Raw genomic sequence first — 25,332 nt, forward strand, 5'->3', positions numbered from 1 at the left:
GAAGTTATGTGCCAGTATCTCATATCAGGATTTATACACAATACCTTACAACAAAAACAAAAACAAAAAAAAAACAAAGCAAGAAGAGCAAGCAAGCAAGCGAAAAAGACATTTCTGGCCACTTCTGTTAGTGTTAGCTTGTGGTGAGCAAAGAATTTCATATATATGTATACACACACATATATATATGTATATATATATATGTATACGTATACATATATATGAATTATTTAATATTTTAAGATTTTTAAAAATGCGTTACCTTTTGAAATACCTTTCCTTTTGAGTACTGTCTTCCTATATGTGTGTATCTATATATAGAGAGGAAATAATCAAATGGACATGTATATAGATATTTATATACTCACACATATAAATATTCAAAAGGAAAAAATTAAATAAATGGGAAATTTTGTTTTAAGAGAAGACTGCCTGTACTGGAGGTCAAAATTTCCTTTTTACTATATACTATTTGCAAGTAGCTTACTAATATCTTGAAAGGTAAAGTCTGCTGACTGATTTAAAGTCTTCATTTCATCAGAAACACAATAACTATATAAACTGCTTTGCATAATAATCGGCACTAAAGGGCAACTTTTTCAAAAAAGAGAGAGAGAAGCCAAACCAAACCAAGCCAACCTTCTGGCTGAGGTATACCTTCTCGGTTTTTTTAAATCTCTGACAGGAAAAACAGAGATCATTTCAAAATTTTTGTTATAATTGGTTTATTAGAATTAAATGCCTCTTTTAGAATAATTTAAATTCTTGGCCTGACATTATGAATAATCCATACAGAAACCCTTAATCTGGCTTGAGTTAAGGTTTGAATAAACCTGCATCTCCCTCTTCGGCGCTGCTCTTCTGCCAGTCGACTCCCTTATGTCCTCTGTTCGCAAATACATACATTACTTTAATAACCTGATACTATATTAGTTTAGCAGTTTATTACTATTCTATTTTTATTTGATATGACTGTTTTAGCTCGGCCTGATGAGGCAAAACAGGCACACATGCTTTAGCTGTTAAAATTCCATGTTCTGGTTCTATGTAAAGCAACATCTAAAGCAGCAGAGAGGGAAAAGAGTTACATTTTCAAAAATAGTTAAGCCAGACTGTTCCCTGGAGACACTTCATTTATTTTTCATCCTCAGATGCTACTGGCTATTTTTGGTAGGGCTAGACATTAATACTGACCAGTTTAGCTTTCCTGACTGTTAACAAGTTATCCCACAATGAACCTGCCTTCATACTGAAGCCATTGTGGTGATCCTTTAACATACACATATTCTAAAATATATGCTCAAAGTAAAAAGATCCAAATTCACAAGAGTATGAAATATTTATAAAAAAATCATGCATCGGATTGTACAGTCTAGAAATAAAAGATTCAAATTCAGTAATAAAGGTAAGAGCAATACTTGCTCTAATATTTAAGAAAGACTTTGAAATCCCAGAAGGTCCTGGGCTCAATTATCCTTTTCTGTTTGCAGAGAAGCTGTGGCCAGGGCTACGGCCGTGACTGGCTGGGCAATTCCATGGAGCTGCATCTTTGCAAGTTTCTTCTGTTCACATTCTGTGACCAATCGGTTCAACTCTGCCGCACTGTATCCAATAAGAGTCTTCAAGTCACAGACAAACTTGTACACAAATCTCTTGCCTTGAACTTTACAAATCATGTCCCCATCATAGTAATATCTTTAAAAAGAGAAAAACACATCAGCACTATATAAAAAAGTTTGACTTGTTGCAGTATTTCACAGACTATTCCGTAAGCAGAGGACTGGTAGAGTATTGCATGTACCATATTGACAACTACCATTGAAGTTAAATAGAAATATTTAATGTTACTATCCAAAGAAACTTCAAAACATTATTTACTAAGATTCCAATGCTCATACTCCAAAACTTTATATATTAAATTCCAAAGCATGCTTTCCACAATTAGGATAAAACACTGATTTAAAAATAAACATTATTAAACAAACCGAAACCTTGGGAGCAGTAATAGAATCGATGAACAACAGCTTAGAGTCAGAATGCTGAGACTCGAAATCTAGCATCGTATTTCTTTTGTGACCAGAAGAAAGCCACATTTTCTCTTTTATTCCTCATTTATAAAAGGAGGTTAAAAAACTGTACTTATTCTCCTAGAACGGGTAAGGATTAAAAGGATTATCACTGCAAAATGCTTAAGCACACAGTAACTGGCAAATAGTCCATTAAATAGAAGATATGCTAATAATTAAGAATCTATATAGTATGAGGAAATTTTTAATGTACATAGTCTATGGATTGTTGGAATGTCTACTTCCTTTCTGTCTTGAGCAAAATCCTGTATTGTGTAACCATGCCTTCACTTTTATCATGTTAACATGTAAAGGCTTTCCTTTCAGAGAAATTCTCCAAATCCAATAGGGAACCTCAAAAGTAAGGAAAAGGGCTAGAAGAGACAGTACAAACCCATGAACTAGGATATCATTAAGAAACAATGTTTCTAGACCTACATTGGTTCCATTTGGGGAAAGTACTCTGGAACTGCGATTTTGAACTTTTTTCATCTCTTGGGACACATAAACTAATTATTAAAATTCTGTAGCACATCAAAAATATATTCTTTGCTGATCTGACAAAAAAAAAGTATAATTTTGATTTATTCATATGGAACCACTACTGTGTTGGCTGTTGTCATCTTTTTATCTGACAATCTAAGGTAAAAGAGGTCAGCGACCCTGACTAAAATCGTCGGGTACTGCATGTTGTAAAAATTCTTGCGGCATTGATTGAAAATTTCTGCTCTAGGAGACCGGCATATTGCTGCTTTCTATGGAGATGAAAATAGAACAGGATTTATATTTAATTTGGAAAACAGACTTTATTTACCACTATGTACTGCCAATTCCAGTAATAGGGAGAAAAAGTGAGGTGAAGACTTCTGGGCTGGCTGGCTGGGAAGCCTTTATTTTAAGATAATACTGCTCATCTGCACCCATTTGAGAGCTGTTTGTGATTTATTACAAAAGGAACATTTGAGAAAGTACCAATGGTATAAACTACCATATTTGGCAGCATTTTATTATAAAAGTCAATCAGTATGAGTCCATTAAAAACGCAGACCTATATTCAGGAAATCATGTTATCTTTCCCTAAATGCAGAATAGCAAAAGTAGAATAGTTATGTTCACTCTCCCAGTAAGAGATATAACATATTGGCCATGGTCTTGTGTTTCCTTTTGTGCCAATATGTTAATACAGAATTTAGATCTCAGTCCACAAATCACCAAAGGCTTGTCAATTTAAAATGCTAGTGGCATTTACATTTTGTAAGAGAATTTCTACATGTTAGGCTGTAATAAACAGACACCTGAGAAAAAAGGAGAACAAAGGAAAGCAGTTTTGTATTTCAAGGAGGAAAATTAGGTGGTATAATTTTTTTATGTTTCTTGGTAAAAGGTAATAAAAAATATATATACATAAGTTTTACTTTTATCTAATACTTCCTTCAATTTATTAATCATACAACCACGTAACAGTTCATTGCATTTATTCCCCTCTAAAATGAAGAAAGTGAAAGGTACAAAATACCTGTATTTTCTAAAATAATTTCTTTCCTTTTTTTTGAAACTTTAACCTTTAAAATTGTGAAATATATTATACAAACAGAAAGGACAGAAATATGAACAGCTGAGTGATTACTACAAACTGCACATTCCCGTTAACTATGACTCAGGTCAGGCAACAGAACACTGCCAGGACCCAGAACCCCTTCCACGGCCTCTCCCAGCCATCACTGCCCTGCCCGAAGGTAAGCACAGTCCTGTTTCATCATCATAACTTCAGTGCTTTTGTTTACATTCTTATCACTCAAACATGAATCCTAAATGCTATCATTTAGTTTTCCTGTTTTTTTTTTTTTTTAAACTTTACTATATAAATGCATTCATATAGTATATGAACAATTCTGGATGCTTTCTTGGTTCTGGATTTTCACTGAATATTATATTTTTGAAGTTCACTCATATTAGAGCTTGCAGCACTATTTCATTTCATGGATACACAGTATATTTTCCTCTACTGTGCATTCAGTCTACTCAATTTTATTTATTCACTATTGTTGACAGATACAAGTATCCTGTGTATCCTGAAAGTTCACATATGCCACCTCATTTTCATGAAAGACCTACGTAAGTACCTGCTTTAGCTAACCAAAAACATCCAAAGAGTATTTTCACTTTTATGAAAAAGGCAAAAAGCTAAAATAGTGTTTAGCATTTGTTTTTCAGCAGCCACTACAGAAGCAGCACGCACTGCAAGCAGAGACCCGCCAGGTCCCTTCCCTGGAACTGCACTCAGCCTCTCAGCACTGAGCTGCATCTGCTTTGAACTGTCTGTAAGCATCTGTATTGATTTATTTTGTGCATTCTTGCTTTTATTGTATGTCATTATTATATTAGATTTTGTTATTTGATATAATTTGGTAGGTTATTTTTGGGTCTGGGAACACTCAGAAGCGTTTCCATATAAATTGATGGTGATTGCTTCATTGCTTTTCACCACTTCAGCTTAACACTGGACCGCTCCACTTTCAGATAGTGGGAGAAACCTGTATTTGGGTTGTTTCTTGTTTTTAAATGTTATCAACAATGCTGTTACGAGTGTGTGTGTACAGACGTGTACATTTTTATTTGTGAAGTATTCAGGAGAAACTGCAGGGTTACATGTTGCAATTCACATTCCTACCAAAAGTGCGGAAGCATTCCCACTGCTCCATACCCTCCCCAGCACTCTTGGTACTGGCGATCACTTTAATTTTAGCCATTTACGGTCATGTGTTGTACTATTTTATTGTGGTTTTAAATTGTGTTTCCCTAATTACTAATGATGCTGGACACCTTTACATACATTCATTGCTCACCTGAAAAATCTCTGAAATGTCCATTTATGTCTCTTACCCATTTTTTTCTCTTTTTCCTACCGATTTGTAAGAATTCTTTAGATATTCCAGGTACGCACCTTATGTCACGCATGTGTGGCCTGTTTTTCACTCTCTTGATGATGGGATCTGATGATCAGAAGTTCTTCATTTGAAAGAAGTCCTATTTATTGATCCTTTCTATTAGGATTAATGTTTTTGGTTTGTTTGATGTCTTTCCTCATGTACCAAAGTCCTCATGGTATTTCTAGATGCTTTCCTATTTTACTTTTGACATTTAGAGCCACAAGCTACACAGAATTTATTTTTAGTAAGTTATGTTTTCTTTCTTTCCCATATGGATGAAGTAGACCTTTTCGTCATGTCCTCTGCCAACTGCCAGTTTAAAATCAAAAGCTCCTCTACCTTCTTGTTTCTATTTGAGCTATCTATTCTAACCCAGGGTCTATTTGACTATCATAAGCAAATAGCACAGTTTCAGTTTCATCGCTGTAGCCTCATAGTGAGTCTCAGTATCCCGCAGAGCAAGTCTTCCCACCTTACTAACCTTCCTCAGGTTATTGTGGTACATTATATTCCCATATAAATCAGATGGTTACTACATTGCAACTTAGGGCAATCTAGGGAGAAATGACATCTTAATTAGTTCTAATAATTCATTTGTAATTTTGAGGGGATTTGTATCAACACAATAATATCCCCAGTCAAAAATGACATTTACTTCTGATTATACCCAAAGGATTTTAAGTTTGTTGGCAAAATGTTTGAGACTGAGTGATAAGCACATTGAAAATAAAGCATTTTAGTTACTTTCAACTAAAGTAACAAAAGGTCATACTAGGAAAGAAAAATAATCACAGTAAACTATGTAATAGCACTTAAAATGGCCATGATACTGTAACAATGAACAATGATCTAACCAAAATTTCCATATAATTAGAGTGGGATGAGGGGAAGAAAAGGTACGTGTGAATGTAGAGGAAGGAGGTAAATTATTCTCTCTCACTGTGAAACTCAAAGTCCAAGTGAAACAAGAAGTAGGAGTAAAAATGTTATTTAGAAATACAGAAGTAAATTGCAGAACTACTTTGCTATAGTCACCCTTAAACAAAAGAGAATTCTGTGATATTCCTATATATCCTAGTTCCCAGAAACTTAAATATACACACTGAATTTCCATCATTGTAGTAAACATAATTTCTTACAGTAATTACATCAAAAAATTTCATACTATGTAAAGGAAATTATAAATAATTTTATTTCATTCCAATTCTATCAATGTAATGGCTGGATATTCAGATTTAGGCAATTGTGGGGGGGGCAGGAAAATGGGTAAACATTTTGCATCTCATAAAAACAGACAATATATGCCTATTTGTTAAAGTTTACACTCAGTTCAGCTATGCAAATGACAATGTCTTTATCTGTTATGTAAATGACAGAAACCTCAAAGATTAAACATATTGATTTTAAACAGGGTAGCATATGCTTTTGAATCAGATAAAAACAAGCAACTTTTCCCTATTAGGCTATCAGCAGATTTCTCAGCAGTAATGTGACATGCCAGGGGAGCGTGGAATGACATTCAACATAGTCAAAGATAAGAACTACCAGCTGCCAAGAATAACCTATCCAGCAGTAAATCTTAAGATATAAAGGAGAAATAGAAGCTTTCACTGATAAACAAAAACAAATCTTAAAAAAACTCTATGTACCTCAAAATTATCACTAAAGATCTTTTCAAGAAGTCATTTTTTAACATAGTGTGAAAAGTTTTAACTCTTTTAATATGTAAAGAAAATAGCAGCTTATGAATAAGTATTTTAACATCACTACATAACAATGTTTACCCCTAGAATAAGAAGCCATTTTTTAAAGAAACGCTTAACATTTATTTTAAAAAGTAACAAATGCTCACCTTAATGCACGACTGAGTTTCTCATAGTTCATTGTAGGCTTATTTTTACGTTGTCCCCATTTTTGTGCAACCAGTTCCGGCTGATTTAGCTTAAACTCGCCTTCATCACCAACCCATGAAATGCAGTCTCGAGCATCTTTGTCGGTAAGAAGTTCTAGCAAAAACTGCCACAGTTGAATTTGGCCATTGTTTCCTAAATTGACAGGGACAAGCATTGACCACAGCACTATGAATTAAGAGAAAGCAAATGGCAACAAATAGGTTCTCTGGTTCTTATCTCAGCCATGCTAAAAAGCACATGTTTTCTCAAATGCTGTCTAAGCACTGCCTGAGAAACAGGCCGTACTCACCTTTTCATATAGGAAAATAAAACAAAGCATATATAATTTGACAAATTTTATCTGGTGATGATAATGTAACAATACCTGTTCTGTTCCCAGGTGAACTTCTATCTTCTCCTGAAATCCTGGGAGCTCTTTGTACTTTGGCTGCCTTTGCACTACTGTTTATACCTTTAATGGTGGTGGGTGTAGCAGACTGGACTGATGCTGGAATAATCTGGACAGCTGCAGAGAAAGACAAAGGAAAAAACTGTTTTCTCTTCTAACACAAGCAGTGAAAAAAAACGACAGAAAGACACAAAATGCAGTTAGTTTAACTAATGCCCCTCTAATCACCTCCGCAAAAGGCGTTATTTCAAAAATGCCTTGATCCACAATAGTTTTGAACGAAATTACAAAAAAGTTTCAAGCATAAGTCACGATGTTTGTTCATGAATCTCAGCTTAGTGAATAAGAGTTGGACTTACCTTTGAAATAACTTCGTGGTGTATATACAGATACAAAATATTTGATCATTAAAAATGGTTTATCAAGTGTTGGGAAAATGTGGACAAATGTGACCTCACATTCCACTACTGACGAGCATACAAACTTATACCACTTTGAGAAAAAAACTTTGATATTACCTAGTAAGGTTAAAAAGGTAGATACCTTATGATACTACAAGCAGAGAACTTCATATACATTCTGACAAATACTTAATTCAATGATGTTCACCAAGTTTTAATATACAGCAGTAAAAGTGAATGAAATCGAACTGCAAGTATCAATATGGGTGGGTCTCATAACTTAAACAAAAATGCAAGTTATACAAGGGTATGCATAGTATATTACCATTTTACCCAAAACGTTTAAACATGCAAAACAAAACTATAAAATATTTATGGTTGCATAGTTGGAAAAAAAAACCAAAATATGCATAGAATAACAGGAAATATCTAATTCAGGATAGTCATTTAGAATGGGATCTACAACAGGTAAACTTAATATATAAATATTTATTTTCTTTATAGTGCATGGTGTTATGCTATATACAGATGTTGGTTATAGTTTATTATTTCTTTGTATATCTAAAATACTTAATATTTAAAAATGAGTTTTTCTTTTTTACTGCCTTGTAGTACTGAATAGAGGGAACATTTCTTATTGATAAGTGGACCATATATTATGGATAGGAATACTCACGTTGATCAATCGTAACTATCTCATTCATCTGTTGTTCTTGGCTTGCCAATACATCTGAAGAACACACACAAAAATTTTAGGTTTCATTTAAAACCAGAAATGCAAACCCCAATCCAGTAAAACTGAACTTAATAAACATGATTCTTTTAAAAGAAATTACAACCAAACCACAATTACACAATTACAACCAAAACTAACCAAACAAAAGAAACAAAACATCAAACAATTAAAACTTATTGGCATGATAACTTTAACAAATATTTGAGTCATTTTATAACAAACATTTTTAAGAGAAATAAGAGGGAAAACCGCAATTTCTTTTAGAGTTCATTATACAGAGAACCATGGTTTTCTAAATATAAGTATCTATAACCAAATCTATTTATCTATCTATAGAAAACCATGTGAAACATGAAAAAAGATCAGAAATAAGAATATATACCACACAAAAGTTATTTAAATATACATTCTTTACCAAAAGGCTCCCTCAAAATGATCTACAAAATCATAATCTAATAATCTGTTCTAAAAGCTATTTTTAAATACACTTTTAACTTGACAATGCTTCTTAAAGGTGGCTGAATTTTCCATAAAACTTGTCTTAAATGTCACAAATCAATCAGATTATTTAACATTCTATATATACAGCTCCCAAACCTAAGACTTACACTGTGAAAGGCTCTAATATAATCCTTTGAAGAACCATTCATTACTCACCTATTGCTATTCTTTACCTCTCAAATAAGAGGTACACTTCCCAGCCTTGACTACTTTAGCCTATTTACTGCCCATTATTGCCAGGAGGCGTCTTAAAATTGAAATTGTACCAACCAACAATCATCTGTTTATTGAGTGAGTCCTGGGACCTGGGTTCCTAACACAGTTCTACTTGGGATACCATGCCAGGATCCCATTCTTGACACACAGAGCTGGAAAGGGCTAGAGAACTAAAAGTCTGAATCCTACTTGTCAGATGGGAGGTTTCTTTGGGGGTTCTGAGTTTGTGGGTTTAAACAATCATATGAAACTAGCCTCCAATAGATCTGGGTTCTGATCTGAGCATTCACTTACTGCCTATGTGACTTTGGTTTATCCAACCAACCCAAACTTTAAGTTCCTCATGTTTAAATGGGGTATAGCCCTAACTACCACCTCATGAGGTTGTCCTTAGGAGTAAAGGAAAATGCTTTTAAGAAGCACAGCGCCTGAAACATAGTTCAGTAAACTGAAGATGCTAATGTTTTATCTAGATTCCTAGTTCTGAGAATTCTCCCCAAGAACTGCTGTCTCCCTTGAAGAAAAATCTATGCTTTAAGTTTGTGGCAGATTTTCCCCTGAACATTTTATGAAAGTACCTTGAAGAGGCTAAGTGCTATTGAAATTGAAATTGTTCCATGTGTGAATATAAATGGAGAGAGGAGCCCTAGCCTAAAAAGAGGCAAAAGAGAGTCACCGTCACATAGCACAGACATGACCAACCTATAAGATTAGCTTCTAAGTCCTGATTCTCAGAGTTTTGTCTGTTTCCCAGGAACTCTCAAAATAGAAGGCAAAACAAGGAAAGACAGGGGTTTTTGAAAGCTTGGCATAAGACCATATAGGAACTCTAAATATTATATTCCTCTGTGATTTGCACCATTAATACAGAGATTAAATAAGATAATACACATAAAACTTTTAGCACAGCCTTACAGTTAATAAACGTTAAATATTATTATCAACAAGCAATTACAATAACAAAGTTATAAAGAAATAAAATTAAACTTAAGTTACAATGTAAATAGATAATAACTCCAATTTATACATTTTCGAAGAAGCTCCAGATGACTCCAGAGAATTTCTCCCCGAGGGACCCGCTGAAAAAAGTCTTCCTGGTTGAGACTACACAATTCTCGTCCTGAAATGTTGAGTGTGCCGAGGTCTATATCAGTCATGCTGAATTCCTTCATTACCCAAACTACCCAATGCAAGACTTGGTCTGTAGACCACTGTATAGGATCTAAAAAGAAAAATACTACCATTAGCCTAGTTCCTTCTTAGATTTTATAGACATTTATAGTTAACTTGTACACACACACACACACACACACAATCCGAACAGCTTTTTCCCCCCAAGTAGGTCAAGTAAGCTCAGTATAAAAAGTAAAAAGATTTTTATGTTACATTTTCACTCTAGCTCTTTTTTAATTTCTTAATCTAAATTTTTGATGTATTCATATGGTTGTATATCAGTTAGTCTGAAATTTTCTCAAGAAAAACAAAATGCAAAATTGCTCTTCAGTGGGCCGAGTGAAATGAAATATGTGATTACCCTAGAAGAAGTTATCCAAGTTTAAAAATTTATCTGGTGGCGATGTATGACTTGGTGACTGAAAAAAACAAAAACAAAAACAAAAACAAAGGAGTTTTAGGGGCCTAGGCTTATTATCGAAAATGCGAACAATGTAGTCACTCCTTTTTGCTTGTTATAAAAAGCCAGTTGCTCCTGCATTTATCCTTACCATACAACATGCTAATTGCCTGTTTACTTAACTGTCTTCCTCTATAATAATTAAGGTCTTAAAACAAGGACTGTGTCTTGTAAACCATTCTATCTTTAAAATTTGCCTTGTGCATACATTGGTTGAATCTACAAAAGGTGAATCCAAATAATTTCATTTCCCTGTCATTTTTTACTAATTAAATTCACAAATGAAAAAACTGGCCAACACATATAAATATTTCATTGTTGTATTCCTGACCTAACAGGCCTAATAGAACATTCTACCCATAGAACTTTAGTAAATACTATTTGAATTAATTTTTGTATAGCTATTGATGCATGGAGGTGATCTATCCAAATAATACTGGTTATATGCCATCAAGATGCATGTTATTCAATAAGAAAATAGGTGGGAAAAATAACATTTAGGTACTTAATCAGGAGCCAATATATAGTAAAATCAATCAATAAGGATACAGGACTAAAAGCCACAAAATTGATTTTTTTATTTGATGTTTTCACAAAGAAGTTAGAGAAAGATTCTGAGAAGATGGCAGCGAAGTTTAAATATTTTTCTGAGTTAAAAAAAATCACTAAAATCAACTATAGGGCAAAACCAAAAATCCATTAATATTTCCAATAAAAACAAGATATCCCCATGGACCCCACAATATATGCAGGTGAAGATAAAGCAGTCACAGCCACAAGATCTCCACAGTATCAGCATCTGTGCAGGAGAACACACAGGGGGACCAAGAGCCATCTGACACATTACCCGCTGTGAGCACGGGAAACCTGAACACAGGCAAAAAGTTATCTATTAAAAGCACAGCAGGCCAAAGTGAAAGGAGCAGCTCAAAGTAGTTTTACCCAACCCAACAGCAGCTGAATACAAATTTAAGGGGCTGGAGCAGTGTAAGCGCCTGTGAGTATTTCAAACTGAGCCAAAATCACTTCTAGAGAGTCGACCACAATGAGGAGAAACTGGTGGGAGTGGAATTGAAATTGAGTAGCATAGGAACACCAAGGAAAGGGAAAGAGCGGGTCCAGGTAAAAGTGGAGTATGGGAACATACAGGAACTGAGAAAGCAAGTAGCTCTGTTTTGACTACTATTTGAAAACAAGAGAAAAAGGAGTGTGGGTGGTTAGAAAAACTATGCAGAACCACACTTCCCCTTAAAAGTCCAAGAAAGCTCATTTTATGTAAACATAAACAAAAAAGTAGCAAATTAAAGAAGTTAGAAGAAAACAGAAATAGCCTGATTTGTTTTAGGACTTCTGGTTTAATATTACTAATTGGTCATGCATGTTCTCCTTGTCTTTTCTCTAAGACTCCAGTAAAATGATAGTAAAGTCATTTTTAAGAGATGTAAACACACAGGAATATAAGTAGAAAATGTCAGAAATGATTTGGGAGATTTCCATACATTTTTTGAAGATAATAAGCAGAATGAAAATCCAGCAGAGTAGGAAAAGTTATAACCTAAAAGATCTATCAAGGAGGATACCAATGAGAAATAAAAGTACTCCTGCCTACAGAACCCCCTTACTTTACTGGCTTTGGCCAGGCACAGGAGAGGCTGAAGGGGAAAATGTGGAGATTGATATAAAGTACAAAGTGTGTTTAGAGCCCTGAGGGCCTCGCCTTCATTCTCGGGAGCCGCCTGAACGAATGTAACCCGTGGACACCAGGAACACTTTAGATCAGTGAGAGACACAAAGCAGATACTGCGAGGGCTGATCTCAGTAGGAAAAGTCTAAACACTAGAGAGGGAGACCCTCCCCGCCTCCCTACTTTCACATCCCTTTCCACTTCCGGAAGGCAGCATTCACTCATGCAGAACACCCCACGTCCTCACGTCAGCCTTCTACTCCTGACAGGTGTTTGGCCAATTCTCCAGGTAAGTTGAAAAGACCCAAGAAATAGATATATACATGACACTTGAAATCTTTTAATGAAAGAACCAATATTCCGACTATACCAGTGTGTGGTCAGCAAATGCATTCCAGAACTTCAGACTAATTAGCTTTAAAGTCATTCCCTTTTAAATATGAAGAGACAGTCAAGAATAATGATATTTGAGATTAAAATCAAACCATTAGACAGGAAAATAGAAAAACAGAAACAGGAGGAACAGAAATAATGTAATAGAAAACTGAAAAAAAAAAAACCCCACAAAAAACCCCCAACTACCCACCCCCCAATTATAACCAATATCCTCAGAGAGGTAAGAGAAAACATGTATCTATAATGTAAGATCAGAAAGCCATGGAGAAGCAACAACCAAAAATAAAGAGCCTTTATTAAGTGAAAATAAAAATCAGACAGGTTGTAAATAAAGATAAAAAAAATTGACAGAAGGCAGTACAAATAGATATGAAGTTGAAAATGGAAGAAAACAGAGACAGAGTATCAACCCAGGAGATTCAACAGGAGTTCTAGAAAAAGAGCAGAGAAACACAGGGTAATTATCAAAATGATACTGCAGAAAAATTTTCCAGAACTGAAGAGATTGTCTAGATTGGCACTGTCGAACAGGAATATAATGCAGGTCACTATATAATTTTTAAAATTTCTAGTAGCTACATTAAAACAAAATGAAAAAACAGATGAAATTTACTGCAATAATTTCATTTAACTTAATACATCCAAATGTTATCATTTCAACATGTAATCAATATAACAAATTAAAAAGATTTTACATTCTTCCCTTTTTTGTACTGGGCATTTTACACTTATGGCGCTTTCAATTCAGACCAGGCCCATTTTGAGTGCTCACATGAGACTCGTGGCTACTCCTTCGGGCAATACAGGACAGGCTGAAACTGGGGCCGTGGGCACACAATGCAGAGTTGTACACTTGAAACCTATACCGTTCTGCGAACCAATGTCACCCCAATAAATTCAATTAAAAAAAATCTAACTAAAACACAAGTCAACTTTGAACTTTAGAAAAACTAAAACTGTAAATGTAATCATGGTCATACAAGAAATAAATCAATTCTCTAATGCACATAATGACTAATGACAAAAATTATGTTAATGATATTAACAAAATGGGGAAATATAAGGTTTTGTTTTGCAGGGGATATAAGTATAAGAGAACTAAACCTCACCTACTCTAACAAGAAGTTAATAGTAGTGAGGAGTAGTAAAGGGAAATGTGGTTGATACTAGGGAGCAAAAATGAAGAAAGAAAAGCCATGTTAGAGAACAATTGTTTTTCTTAAGACTTTGTTTTAACCAGACTGGAAAAATATATAATGAATGGCAGACCTTTCCCATGGGGCAGGGAGTGGGTGGAGCTATGGAACTAGAAAGACACTTAGATCCAAACCAACTATGTAATTGTTTATTTTCCAAGAATATGTATCATACTTTTAAATGTTAGTATTTCACAACTCTGGGAACCAAAAACATGAGTATATGCCTTATTAATTACTCAAAGAACTGGAAAAAATAATCTCAGCATATTCATCTTTTCAATATTCTTTTTTAATGAAGAACAAGAATATATTTACTCTAATTTTACTTTTAGTCAATTTTAAATTCCTCATAGCTCAACTTGACCAGACTTCTACTATGCTTTCATTAGTTTCTTCAGTTATTCAATGTAAAATAGTAAAAAAAAAATTAAAATTAAAGTTCTGAAAAATGTACAGGTAAAGGAAAAAATATGTATGAGTATATATAAATATATATGAATATGTCAAGAGGTGGCTCTAAGCTCCTCTCAAGATATCAAACTGATGTGTGTAAAATGAACTTTAAAAAATTTTCCAATGTGGACCAGTATTTCAAAGAGATTTAAAGTAGCTATGACCAATTAACCACATTTAAATTTTGCACAGAATCAAGCAAGTAGAAAAAAAATTACCCTTTGGTACAGAGTAGAAACCTGAAACAATAATTTCCAATGAAAGTATTAATCATTTCTAAGACTTTCTGGAAGGTAACAATTTCATTAGAAAAATTACAAATGATATTTTAAAGTCTCTCTATACCTAAATAAGCCTCAAATGTCTTAAAAGAGCTTCATTCTAAGTAAATAATATTCTTTGTAAGAACTTAGAGTCAGAATTTATAATCTGGCTATCTACAATTCATTTTTATACATTACTTTCTATAAAAGATTCTATTATCGAAGAGTTCTTACTGATAGCAAACTCTAGAAAACATCATTTCAAATGTTTTTACACTACCTCCTTTTCTTCTTAGCATTCTCCTCTTAAGAGATGACTCCCAACTTACTAAGGTCAAGTACACCATTCATACTAGCTTCAGATGTCTATAATAACCTAATAGTTTTATCCTATCTCTGAGGAAAGGTTAGATCTCATCCTTCAAATTAAGTTTTTTATGTTGTTGTGCTTCAATTAATGACCCTGCTCCTTCCTTCCTTATTTAATCTCACCCCCTGCTAGTTCCCATACCATGTATCTACAAAGACACTCAAGTCACCACCAACTCTTGAATGTTCAATATTATTTATTTATTCCCCCAGCACTCTTCCGACTTGCCCCACCCCCAAAAGTTAATATTCAATTTTCTCCATTTCTTTAATTTTTATTTCTATTAGGTCAGCTTTGTCTCCACCTCTATAAGTTTCTTTTATCTAAATCTACCAATGAGCCTCTGATCACCAAATTTAGTCCTATTACTCAGTTGGCATTCTTCGACTTTCTCAGTGGCTTTGAGACTTTTAACCATCTAAAACTCTTTCTCAGTTTCAGTAACACTACATATAGTTCTTATTTTCATTCTATCTCTTCAGTTATTCCATGTCTCCTTTTTCCTAAACTGTAATAATTGACAAGGTACAGGAACCAGTCTTTAATGTTGTGTTCTTTTCCATTTTTTTCTGTCTCTCTCAGAGACTGCATATACTTTTAAGGCTTCAATACAAATTCAATGTGACTGAGTCCCAGACAACCTCTTTAATCCAGTCCAAATCTTGTGCACCGAAACTACTTTCTGGCTGCCTCCAGTTCAATATGTACTATTACTTCAAAATCACACACTATCAACACTTTTCCTTAAAAATCCAATACCAGACTTCCCTACCAACCAGACACTAAGCTCTGGAAGGCATGGACTGACTTTACTGCGCACCATCAAAAGCCTAGCATTTAACACAGTGCCTGGCATATGTAGTTCACAAAATACGTAATGATGATGCAACCATCATTACGTTAGGACTATAGTACTTACCAGTATTATAGTCCTAACACCAAGATTGCAAAGTCACATCAACATTTGAATTTTACCTTTCAACCCTCGTACAGTCTCATCAGTCAGCTGCTTAGTCCTATCACTACTTTGATCCCTCTCCTCCTTTCTATACCCACAGAAATTACCTAATCTAGACTAACCTAGATACAGTCACCTAGTCACACTTAAACTATAATAATAATGTCTTCCTTTCACTTTCTCTACCTGTTCCCACTTACATCATACACCACTTACATCATATATTCATTTTCAACTGTCACTTCCATCAATCAGAAACAGTTGTATAACGCTACAAAATAACTTCCACCCACGACATGTCCCCACTGCCCGAGCATACTCCTCCTTCCCAGTTTCATACATGCTTTTCCTGTCAGGAATGTCCTCTGCCCAATAATCTCTTTGTCTACAACAAACCGTTTCCCCACTCCCCCCAGGCCACTATGACCTATCTGAGATGCTCACAGCATGTTTCCTATAGACGAGTTACTGACAGCTTAGAAACATGTTACCATTATGGCACTTACCTCTTTTTATCTACCTTCTCTCTCTTCAACTACACTGTGAATACCCTTAGAATAGAAAAAATTTTAATACAATTGTATGCTGTATAATGACGTCTCGGTCAACCGTGGACTGCACTTATGACAGTGGTCCCGTAAGGTTATATGAAGCTGAAAAATTCCCACCACATAGAGATACTGTAACCACCGCAACATGGTAGTGCAAAGATTGCAAAAACCAACAGGCTGTGGTTGAGATGGCAGACAACTTAACCTGGCTGTGGAAGGAGGACACGGAAGAGCTCCTAGAGCTGGTTCCTGAGGAACTAACAAAGAATTGTTCGAACTGGAAGGAGGAACACACAGCTATAGAAAAGGCAAGAGAAAAGGAAACTGCAGAAGAAAAAGAACCCCCAAGAAAACAGACAGTGAAGTGTTTAGCAGAAGCTTTTGCAGACTTCAACAAACTCCTTAAAATATCTGAAAACATGGACTCCAACACTGAAAGGTTTTTCATGAACAGAGAAGAATGTTCATGTGCGCTATCTGCTTACAAACAAATCTATGATAAAAACCACCACCCAAAAAACAAGCCAACCACTGTGGACATTATTTCTAAAAAGAGTGACACCTCTTCAAAGGAGTCTCAGGCAGGCCCTTCAGGAGCTCTCCCAGAAGAAGGCATGGCTGTCGCAGGGGACACCAGCGGCCTGTGTGTTACTCACTGCCCGAAGACCCCCGCCCCCAGCCAGCGGGACGAAACGTGGAGGCCGAAGGCAGTGCTTGGACAACTCTGACTCTTGTAGGCCTAGGGTAATGTATGTGTCTGTCCTAAAGTTTAGTTTCTAACAAAAGTTTAAAGAGTAAACACAACAGCAACAAAAAATTTGAAAAGCTTGTAGAATAAAGGTCTAAAGAAAATATTTTTGTACAGCTGTATGATGTATTTTTGTTTTAAGCTAAGTGCTATTACAAAAGGTTAAAGTTTAAAAAATTAGAAGTTTATAAAATAAGAGATACAGTAAGCTAAGGGTATTTTGAGAAAATAAAATTGTTTTGATAAATTTAGTGTATTGCAAGTGTACAGTGATCCCAAAGTTTACAGCAATGTACAGTAACTTCCTAGGCCTTCACATTCATTCAACACTCACTCACTGGCTCACCCAGATGACCTTTCTGTCCTACAAACTCCCTTCACGGTTAAGTGCTCTGTACAGGTAGACCATTTTTATCTTGTATACAAATTTTTACTGTACCTTTTGTATGTTTAGGTATGTTTATATAAACACATACTTACCACTATATTACAATTGCCTACAGTATTCAGTACAGTAAAATGACATACAGGTTTGTAGCCTAGGAGCAACAGACTATGCCATATAGTCTAGGTGTGTAGCAGGCCACACCACATAGGTTTGGGTATGTGTGCTCTATGTCTGCACAATGACAAAATTGCCTAACAACGCATTTCTAAGAACATCTCGATCATTAAGTGAAATACAATTTTATTTCTTTGTATTCCTACTATGCAGGGCAGTAATTTGTCCATCATGTGTTATGGTAAAAAAAAAAAAAGGAACTCTTCCTAAAAATTCTACATTAAAACAGATTATACCTTACCCTATTATCTTGCATGTCAAGCTTAATTCTTATTTTCTCCCTAGCACGTAATCATGTATTTCTTACCATAGGGTATCCCAAGGCGTTCTTGCTCTTTCCTGTAACCTTCCAGCGCGGCAGCCCATCTTGTCACTTGTTCCGAGGTTTCATCTGAAATGGTTGTAATGTGTTTTGTGCCATCAAGAGTTATCACTTGAGCTTCCTCAACAAGATGTGCTTCTGCTTCAGCATGGTGAGCATCTGGATCAATAACTACTTCAACTGTTTCCGCAGGTTTGACAATTTCAAGGATGTTGAGCTTTGGTTCAATTCCTTAACAGTGAATTAAAGAAAAATTGTAAATGAAAACACAAAAGTCACTAACAAAATTTAGTTTAGTTTATATGTTCTCAAATTATAGAGCAAAACTTCATTTTAAATATGTTTAGCAATATATCTAGCAAATTTAACAGATTCCTACTAAATGATTAAAAACAATTCCATAGAACTTTGGTGGATAACAGTATTATGTCAATTAATTATTTCCTGATTTTGATAACCGTACTGTGATCATGTAAAAGAGTTCGTTTTTAGAAAACACACACATTGATGCATTTAGAAATGGAAGGGGATCTGTCTGCAACTTATTGGTAAACAGGTCAAAAAAAATAATTAAGCTGAAAAATTCCTATCACGTAGAGATACTGTAACCACCGCAACATGGTAGTGCAAAGATTGCAAAAACCAACAGGCTGTGGTTGAGATGGCAGACAACTTAACCTGGCTGTGGAAGGAGGACACGGAAGAGCTCCGTGGGGGGGGGACAAGGACAAGACTAAACCAACATCCTTTGCAAATTCCTCTTTTTGTGCTCAACTGCTGAGACTAGATCTCCTTGCAGTGATGGTTCCCCATGTGACATGGGCCCCAGCAACACCAGCATGAGCCTGCTGCTGAGAAACGAGTTAAGAGGGGATAAGCAGGCACATGGCACCCATCTTTCGGCCCCTATGGACCACTGAAGAGGCTGCATGGTCCTAGATAGCAGGGGGTCCGGCGCTGCAGTCGGGCTGAGGCGTTCTTGGAAAGCCGGTCAGAACCTGTTCTTCCAGCCCTCTCTCTGAGCCTCTTATTTACTGCCCTACAGTATATCCCTTCCTGATTAAACCAGGTAGAATACGTTACACAACCTGCTTCATCTTGACAGATGAAATAATTAAATTTAAAGCATGAATGTTTGGCTATACTATCACAGTAAGGAATTTAGACAACCATCTAAAAGACCCAAAACTTATAAAAATTGGGTTGTCATATTAGAAAAACGTGAGTTTTAAATAACTACACTAAAATTAACTTACCTTGGTAAGAAATTACCTGTACACTAAGCTGTACAGTTCCATCTGTCTTTACTCCTTGGTCAAATAAACTTCGTTCTGGATCCAGCTAAACATGGTTAAAATGAGTAACATTATTTTTACATAATCATCTGGTTTAACAAAAATGATGTACCAAGTGGACTTAATTAGTGAGGCATACTAATTAAATTATAAGAGCACACTTAATTATGTAAGCTGTCATATCATTTAATTCTCTGCCAAAATTTAAAATATTTTAACCAATGTGTTAGTAATTAAGGACAAAATAAAGAACAGAACTTATTTTAAAGGGAAGTTTTCTCTAGCTCTGGAGTCTAGTTTAGGATTTTAAATAATGCCAAAAAGGCAACTATTTATTCTGTGAAAGTATTTAAAATAGAAATAATGCAATTTATCTGTCATGAAAAAGCAAGGGTATTTAATTAGTGGGGACAATTGAAATAAATTTATTAATATAATATTTGCCATATCTCCCTGGTAACCAATGACACATATTTAAGATCACAGTTAATGCTAAATCTCTGATCACAAAATTAATAAGGAACTAATGACTTCCCTACCTGACCTAGATATGAACATCTTTAATCATAATCCTATATCCTTTAAATCAGTGCTTTTCCCCCTTCCCATCGCTTTATAGTGAATGCATTTCACACAATGACAAAAATTGATGACAAAAAGTAATTCTGACTTTCAGATATTTTCCGTCATTAGTTTAAAAATAGGCTTCCACTATAATTACCTTGAATAATGAATAGCTCTGTGTGTCTGTATGCCATACATCTGGAGGTACAAAGCTCCCCGACTCTCCTTCCCAAGAGTTTGGTCAATACTGAAGTTGTTGTACAAACAGACTTTCTAATATTAGAAATGTCATATATATAAAGCCTAAAACCATATGTGACTATACATCTAACTTAATCAGGGACAAGACAAACTGTGTACCCCTACAGACAGGTTAAACTTGGCACTTTCACTCAATATAACAGTCTCTGCCTGACACTTCATTGAAAATTCTCCTAATATCAAGATTTCTCCCCTCTCTGGTAGACACTGATATTATCCACTAGAAGCGATGGCATGTGAAACTCTGAAACTGAGCTCTCAGGTACTGAATACACTAATTATTAGTTCAGTAAGCCTGCCACAAGGACAAAACTCAAGCATGCTATTTGACCTTGGATAACACTCCTGAAACAATGCAACTCAGCTGTTCCACCAGCTTTTGAGTCAACAATCACCTGAAAAAGCATTACCACAAGCAGCACACATTCTGACTTCAAACGTCTATTTGCATTAATTGACATGGAGAACAGAAGTTTCTATCCATAATCTTTTTCAGAGGACATGGGTTAAGGAAGATTGAAAAATGCCTTAGATCCAAGGCTAGCTCTAAATTCTATGATACACTGAATTATGCATATTTCCATTTAATCAACTAACATTTATTGAAAATCTATGATAGGTTGGGTAGTTTGCAGGTCATATTTTCAATTTGGTCAGACCAAGTGTTATAAAAGAAGAAGCAACAAATGTTAAAACTGAAAGACAAGATATCAAGTTGGATTCCTCTTTATCTTACATATGAGAAAGATTATGTAAGTGACATTGAGTTATTCAATACAAACTTTCTTAAACGTCTGCCTCAAACAATGGAAGTATTTTACAGTCACAGAGGCCTGGGTTCAAATTCCACTACACTCCTGTTTAGCAGCTAAACATTGGGAAACTATTTAACATTTTAAAATCTCAGATCCTGTATCTGCAGAGTATGATTAAGAATATGCTGACACAGACTGATGTGAAGATTAAGTAAGATAGTTTAGGAGTTCTGTAGTTATTTTTTTCATTCAATGTAAAGTGCCCAATAGCTCTAGTTCACCAATTGTTTTTTAGATTTTATTTATTATTATTTTTTACAAGATTTTATTTCTTTATTTTTAGAGGGGAAGAGAGGGAGAGAACATGAATGTATGGTTGCCTCTCACTCGCCCCCTACTGGGGACCTGGCCCACAACCCACACATGTGCCCTGTCTGGGTATCGAATGAGTGACCCCTTGCTTTGCAGGCTGGCACTCAGTCTACTGAGCTACATCAGCCAGGGCTAGATTTTATGTATTGTTTAGAGAGGGGAAGAGAGGAAGAAAAGGAGGAGAAACATTACTGGGCTACTTCCTGCACTCCCCCAACTCGGGGACCTGGCCCACAACCAGGGATATGCCCTGATGGGAATAAAACCGGTAACCTTTTGGTTTGCAAGTTAGTGCTCAAGCCACCGAGCCACACCAGCTTGTGCTAGTTCACCGATTTTTATTGTCTGCCTTGAATTCCAATTTATAGCACCTATTTAATTCCCTGTTTTTCGAACATTTGAGTTATTTTCAATGTCTGCATAATGCAATGAACATCTCATATGTACACCTCTGCTCACACAGGTGAGCATTTCAACTTATTGTACATGAAAATCTTGTTTCAAAATAGTAGGCATATGATTTTAATTTTTAAAAAATGAAAGCAAAAGTTCTATAACGTATGTGAGGAGAAAAGTAAAAAATAAGATAAACCAAACAATCTAAAAGATGGCACAAGGTCCATTAGTGTAAGTTAGCATTAAAAACAGTATAGGAGAAAATAGGGGAAATCTGTAATAGTATCAACAATAAATAATGATAATTAAAAAGTAAAAACAGTATAAAACTCTAGCATATGATCAAGGAAAGTCTGGAGAAACTATGTGAGTAATCCTACCTAGGCTACTACCTTTTTACATTAAAATATACTGCAAACAAAATATATTGCTATACTACTACCGCTGGTAAAATCCTATTGCAATGAACGCCAAGAAATGCAAACACTGGAATGAATTCTTGTCCAAAACTTACTGCTGAAAGGTAATGTAAAAATAATTTGATAAAATTATCTCATTTTAAAGATGAGAAAAATAATGCATAAAGAAATTAAAAGCTAGTTATAAATGGGGTGAGGAGTAAACACTTCTTCAGCTTCCAAAATCAGTGTGCTTCCCACTAGTCTGTTTAGCTCTAATTCAAATTTAAACTTCCCATTTTATATTTGTGAAAGTAAAAAAGTGTTTGATTTAGTATTCATTTTTTTAAATATAATTTTAAATGAAGAAAATTTTGCCAAAAGATGTCTATGTCTAATTGCTTAAATAGAATACAGATCAAATATAGTTATAGATAACTATACTGCTTTAGGGGAAGCCAGTTACCACGTCATGGGCAGCCCTACAGAGAAGCCCATGCAGTGAAGCAGCGAACAGTCCCGCCACCAGCATCACGATTGATCTTGGAAACGGATATGCCAGCCCCAGTCAGCTCTTCAGATGAGCATGGCCCAGACTGACAACTATAGAGACTAAAGGTCAACAACAACAAACATACTTCTAATGCAGACTTAAATGATAAAATAGAAATCTCAAAAAAATAGGTTACCTGGATATCTTGTAGGCAAATTTCATGAGCATCCAAAGAGCACTGTAGTCTTGGTTCTAGTAGTTTCTTTAAATTACCTATAGGCTCATTGATGTCTATGGCCTGGCTTACACATTCAGCTGGGGTGTAGGTTTGTTCTACAATGCTAAATGTTAAAGGACATAATGGTTAACAATTACATTTTTACCCTGAAAAGTAAAGTAACAATATGCTCAAACCAAAAATGAATACCAGAACATATTTCTGGTCTTTGAAACTCATTTCTGCAGGGACACACCATTCATAGGGGTAGTGATCGACTCATTAACAAGTAGTGTTGCCGAACTGCACTCCGAATTGCACAAGGAAGTGCGAGCTTGAAATTTAAAGCGCCCTTGCAAATCTCCCACCCCATATATAAATATATACACATATATAGTCAATTTCCCTTCCCAGCATAAATACAATCGAATGAAAGTAAGTTCTAAGATATGAAAATACAAGTTATAAAATATCTTCCCCTTATTTTAATCCGAAAACCACTGGTTATAATCAGCACAGTTCCACATTAAAAAAAAATTCTTCCTTTAAAACTCTCCTAGGGATCTTTTGCATTGTTATTTCATACTTCATTCTATGGAACTGCAAATTCATTAAAGGTAAAATCTTGGGTAAATAATTCTACATATCTTTGGCAAATCTTTATTTGGGGCCAAATAGAAGAGAGACACCAAGTAATATCTGTTGAACTGGTAAATCTGGAATTCGAGTTTCACAACATGTTTCATTTAAACATGATTTAAACCTCACTGATAGTTGTCAAAAACAGTATGTACTTAACAATTTGTCAAGTTCCATTTTCAAATAAATTTCTAGTATAATGTGATATATATGACATTCAATGACTATATATTGCCTAAATTCCTTCCAAAACTTCTAAAATTTATAAAATAGACCACTCATGATTGAAAACACATTATTTTTAAATCAATGTAAACTATTAGTATTATTAGTTAGGATAAAATAATTGGGTCTTCTGGCTTTTTTTTTTTTTTTAATTCTTCAGCTGTAGCCCCATGGTCTTTATTTTTCCGCTTTTGTAACAATGATTCTTTTTAAAAATTAGGTGACACTTTTTTACATAAGCTCAACATTTAAAACATTTGAAAATATTTTGTGGCCAGCATTTAAACCTTGGGAGACTGAATGCAAAAATCTGAATTACCAGTTTCTCTTGAAAAAATCTGGATGATCATATCAGCGGACCTAAATTCCTATACAGCAACAATCTGCTACAGCTGGGTAGCTGCTCCCTTTCCACAGCTACTCCCCAGGTCAACACAGTAACTACCAGTCTCTTACTGGAGACAGGCGATATCAGCCAAGTTTTTCTATAAAGGGCCAAACAGTACAAACTTCAGGCTCTGTGAACCATTGTGTGTGTGTGTGTAAAAATAAATGTATGTATGTCAGGCTTCAGGAAGCCCAAATAATCCTCACCTCCTAATACTCATACCCTTTTAGAGTTCCCTCCACATTCTACCAAGGCTGGACTGCGTGACCAAAAGACTAAGACAGAAGTGATGTACTGCTCCTTAAATTAGGTTACGTAGAACAACACTGTGGCTTCCATCCTGGTGAGCATGCTCTCTTAAGGCACTTGCTTTAGGGGGGGAAGTCAGCTGCCATGTCATGGGCAGTCCTACAGAGAAGCCCATGCGGTGAAGCAGCGAACAGTTCTGCCGCCAGGATCACGAGTGATCTTGGAAACGGATATGCCAGCCCCAGTCAGCTCTTCAGATGAGTATGGCCCAGACTGACTGCTTAACTGCAAGCTCATGGAATACCCTGAGCCAGAACTAAGTTCTGGGGGGAGGGAAGAGGGAAGGGGGGAGGGGGAAAATATACATACACATAGGAAAATTAAAGAGATACAGTCCCTATTGTTTCTTCTGCTGGAGAAAATAGCATAGTCAAACATACTGAAACCCTCCATTAAATATTTAAGGTCTCTGGAGCAGTCATGATCTTTTCTGTCAGGAAAATATTCCTGTGCCAGGGCATGGGGACAGTGGACAGAATTGAGGACAACTAAAATGGGGTTTGTCTTATCAGACAGAGCCAGCCCTCTCCTCTGAGAAGGGGAGGTGGCCTGAGTAACCACATCCTGCTGGCAGAAAATATGGGGAGTTGCTAAACAACTGTTATGAATCTCAATTACGACAGATGAGTAAGTTCTAGCGATCTGTTGTATAACTGTGCTTATTGTTAACAACACAGTATTGTACACTCAAAAATTCGTTGAGGGTAGATCTCATGTTAAATATTCTTAC

The 25,332-nt window shown here is 35.4% G+C and overlaps 1 protein-coding gene across 3 annotated transcripts in view; it reads right to left on the reverse strand.

The window, feature by feature from the left end:
* Window positions 1–708: 708 nt before the first annotated feature.
* GABPA (GA binding protein transcription factor subunit alpha) overlaps window positions 709–25,332 on the reverse strand; it is a 30,201-nt gene continuing 5,577 nt past the window's right edge. For all 3 annotated transcript variants that reach the window (XM_054579555.1, XM_054579542.1, XM_054579548.1), the window contains exons 3-10: window positions 23,021–23,165; window positions 19,547–19,631; window positions 18,276–18,521; window positions 10,179–10,373; window positions 8,375–8,428; window positions 7,274–7,414; window positions 6,849–7,041; window positions 709–1,695 (exon numbers count right to left, since the gene is read on the reverse strand). In XM_054579555.1, coding sequence (XP_054435530.1) covers window positions 1,467–1,695; window positions 6,849–7,041; window positions 7,274–7,414; window positions 8,375–8,428; window positions 10,179–10,373; window positions 18,276–18,521; window positions 19,547–19,631; window positions 23,021–23,165 — 1,288 coding nt within the window. In that variant the 3' untranslated portion in view covers window positions 709–1,466. The remainder of the gene's footprint in view (window positions 1,696–6,848; window positions 7,042–7,273; window positions 7,415–8,374; window positions 8,429–10,178; window positions 10,374–18,275; window positions 18,522–19,546; window positions 19,632–23,020; window positions 23,166–25,332) is intronic.

The sequence above is a fragment of the Pteronotus mesoamericanus genome, unplaced genomic scaffold, assembly GCF_021234165.1.
Source record: "Pteronotus mesoamericanus isolate MK-2021 breed Mesoamerican mustached bat unplaced genomic scaffold, CSHL_Meso_final contig_116, whole genome shotgun sequence".
In the NCBI taxonomy this organism is placed as follows: domain Eukaryota; kingdom Metazoa; phylum Chordata; class Mammalia; order Chiroptera; family Mormoopidae; genus Pteronotus; species Pteronotus mesoamericanus.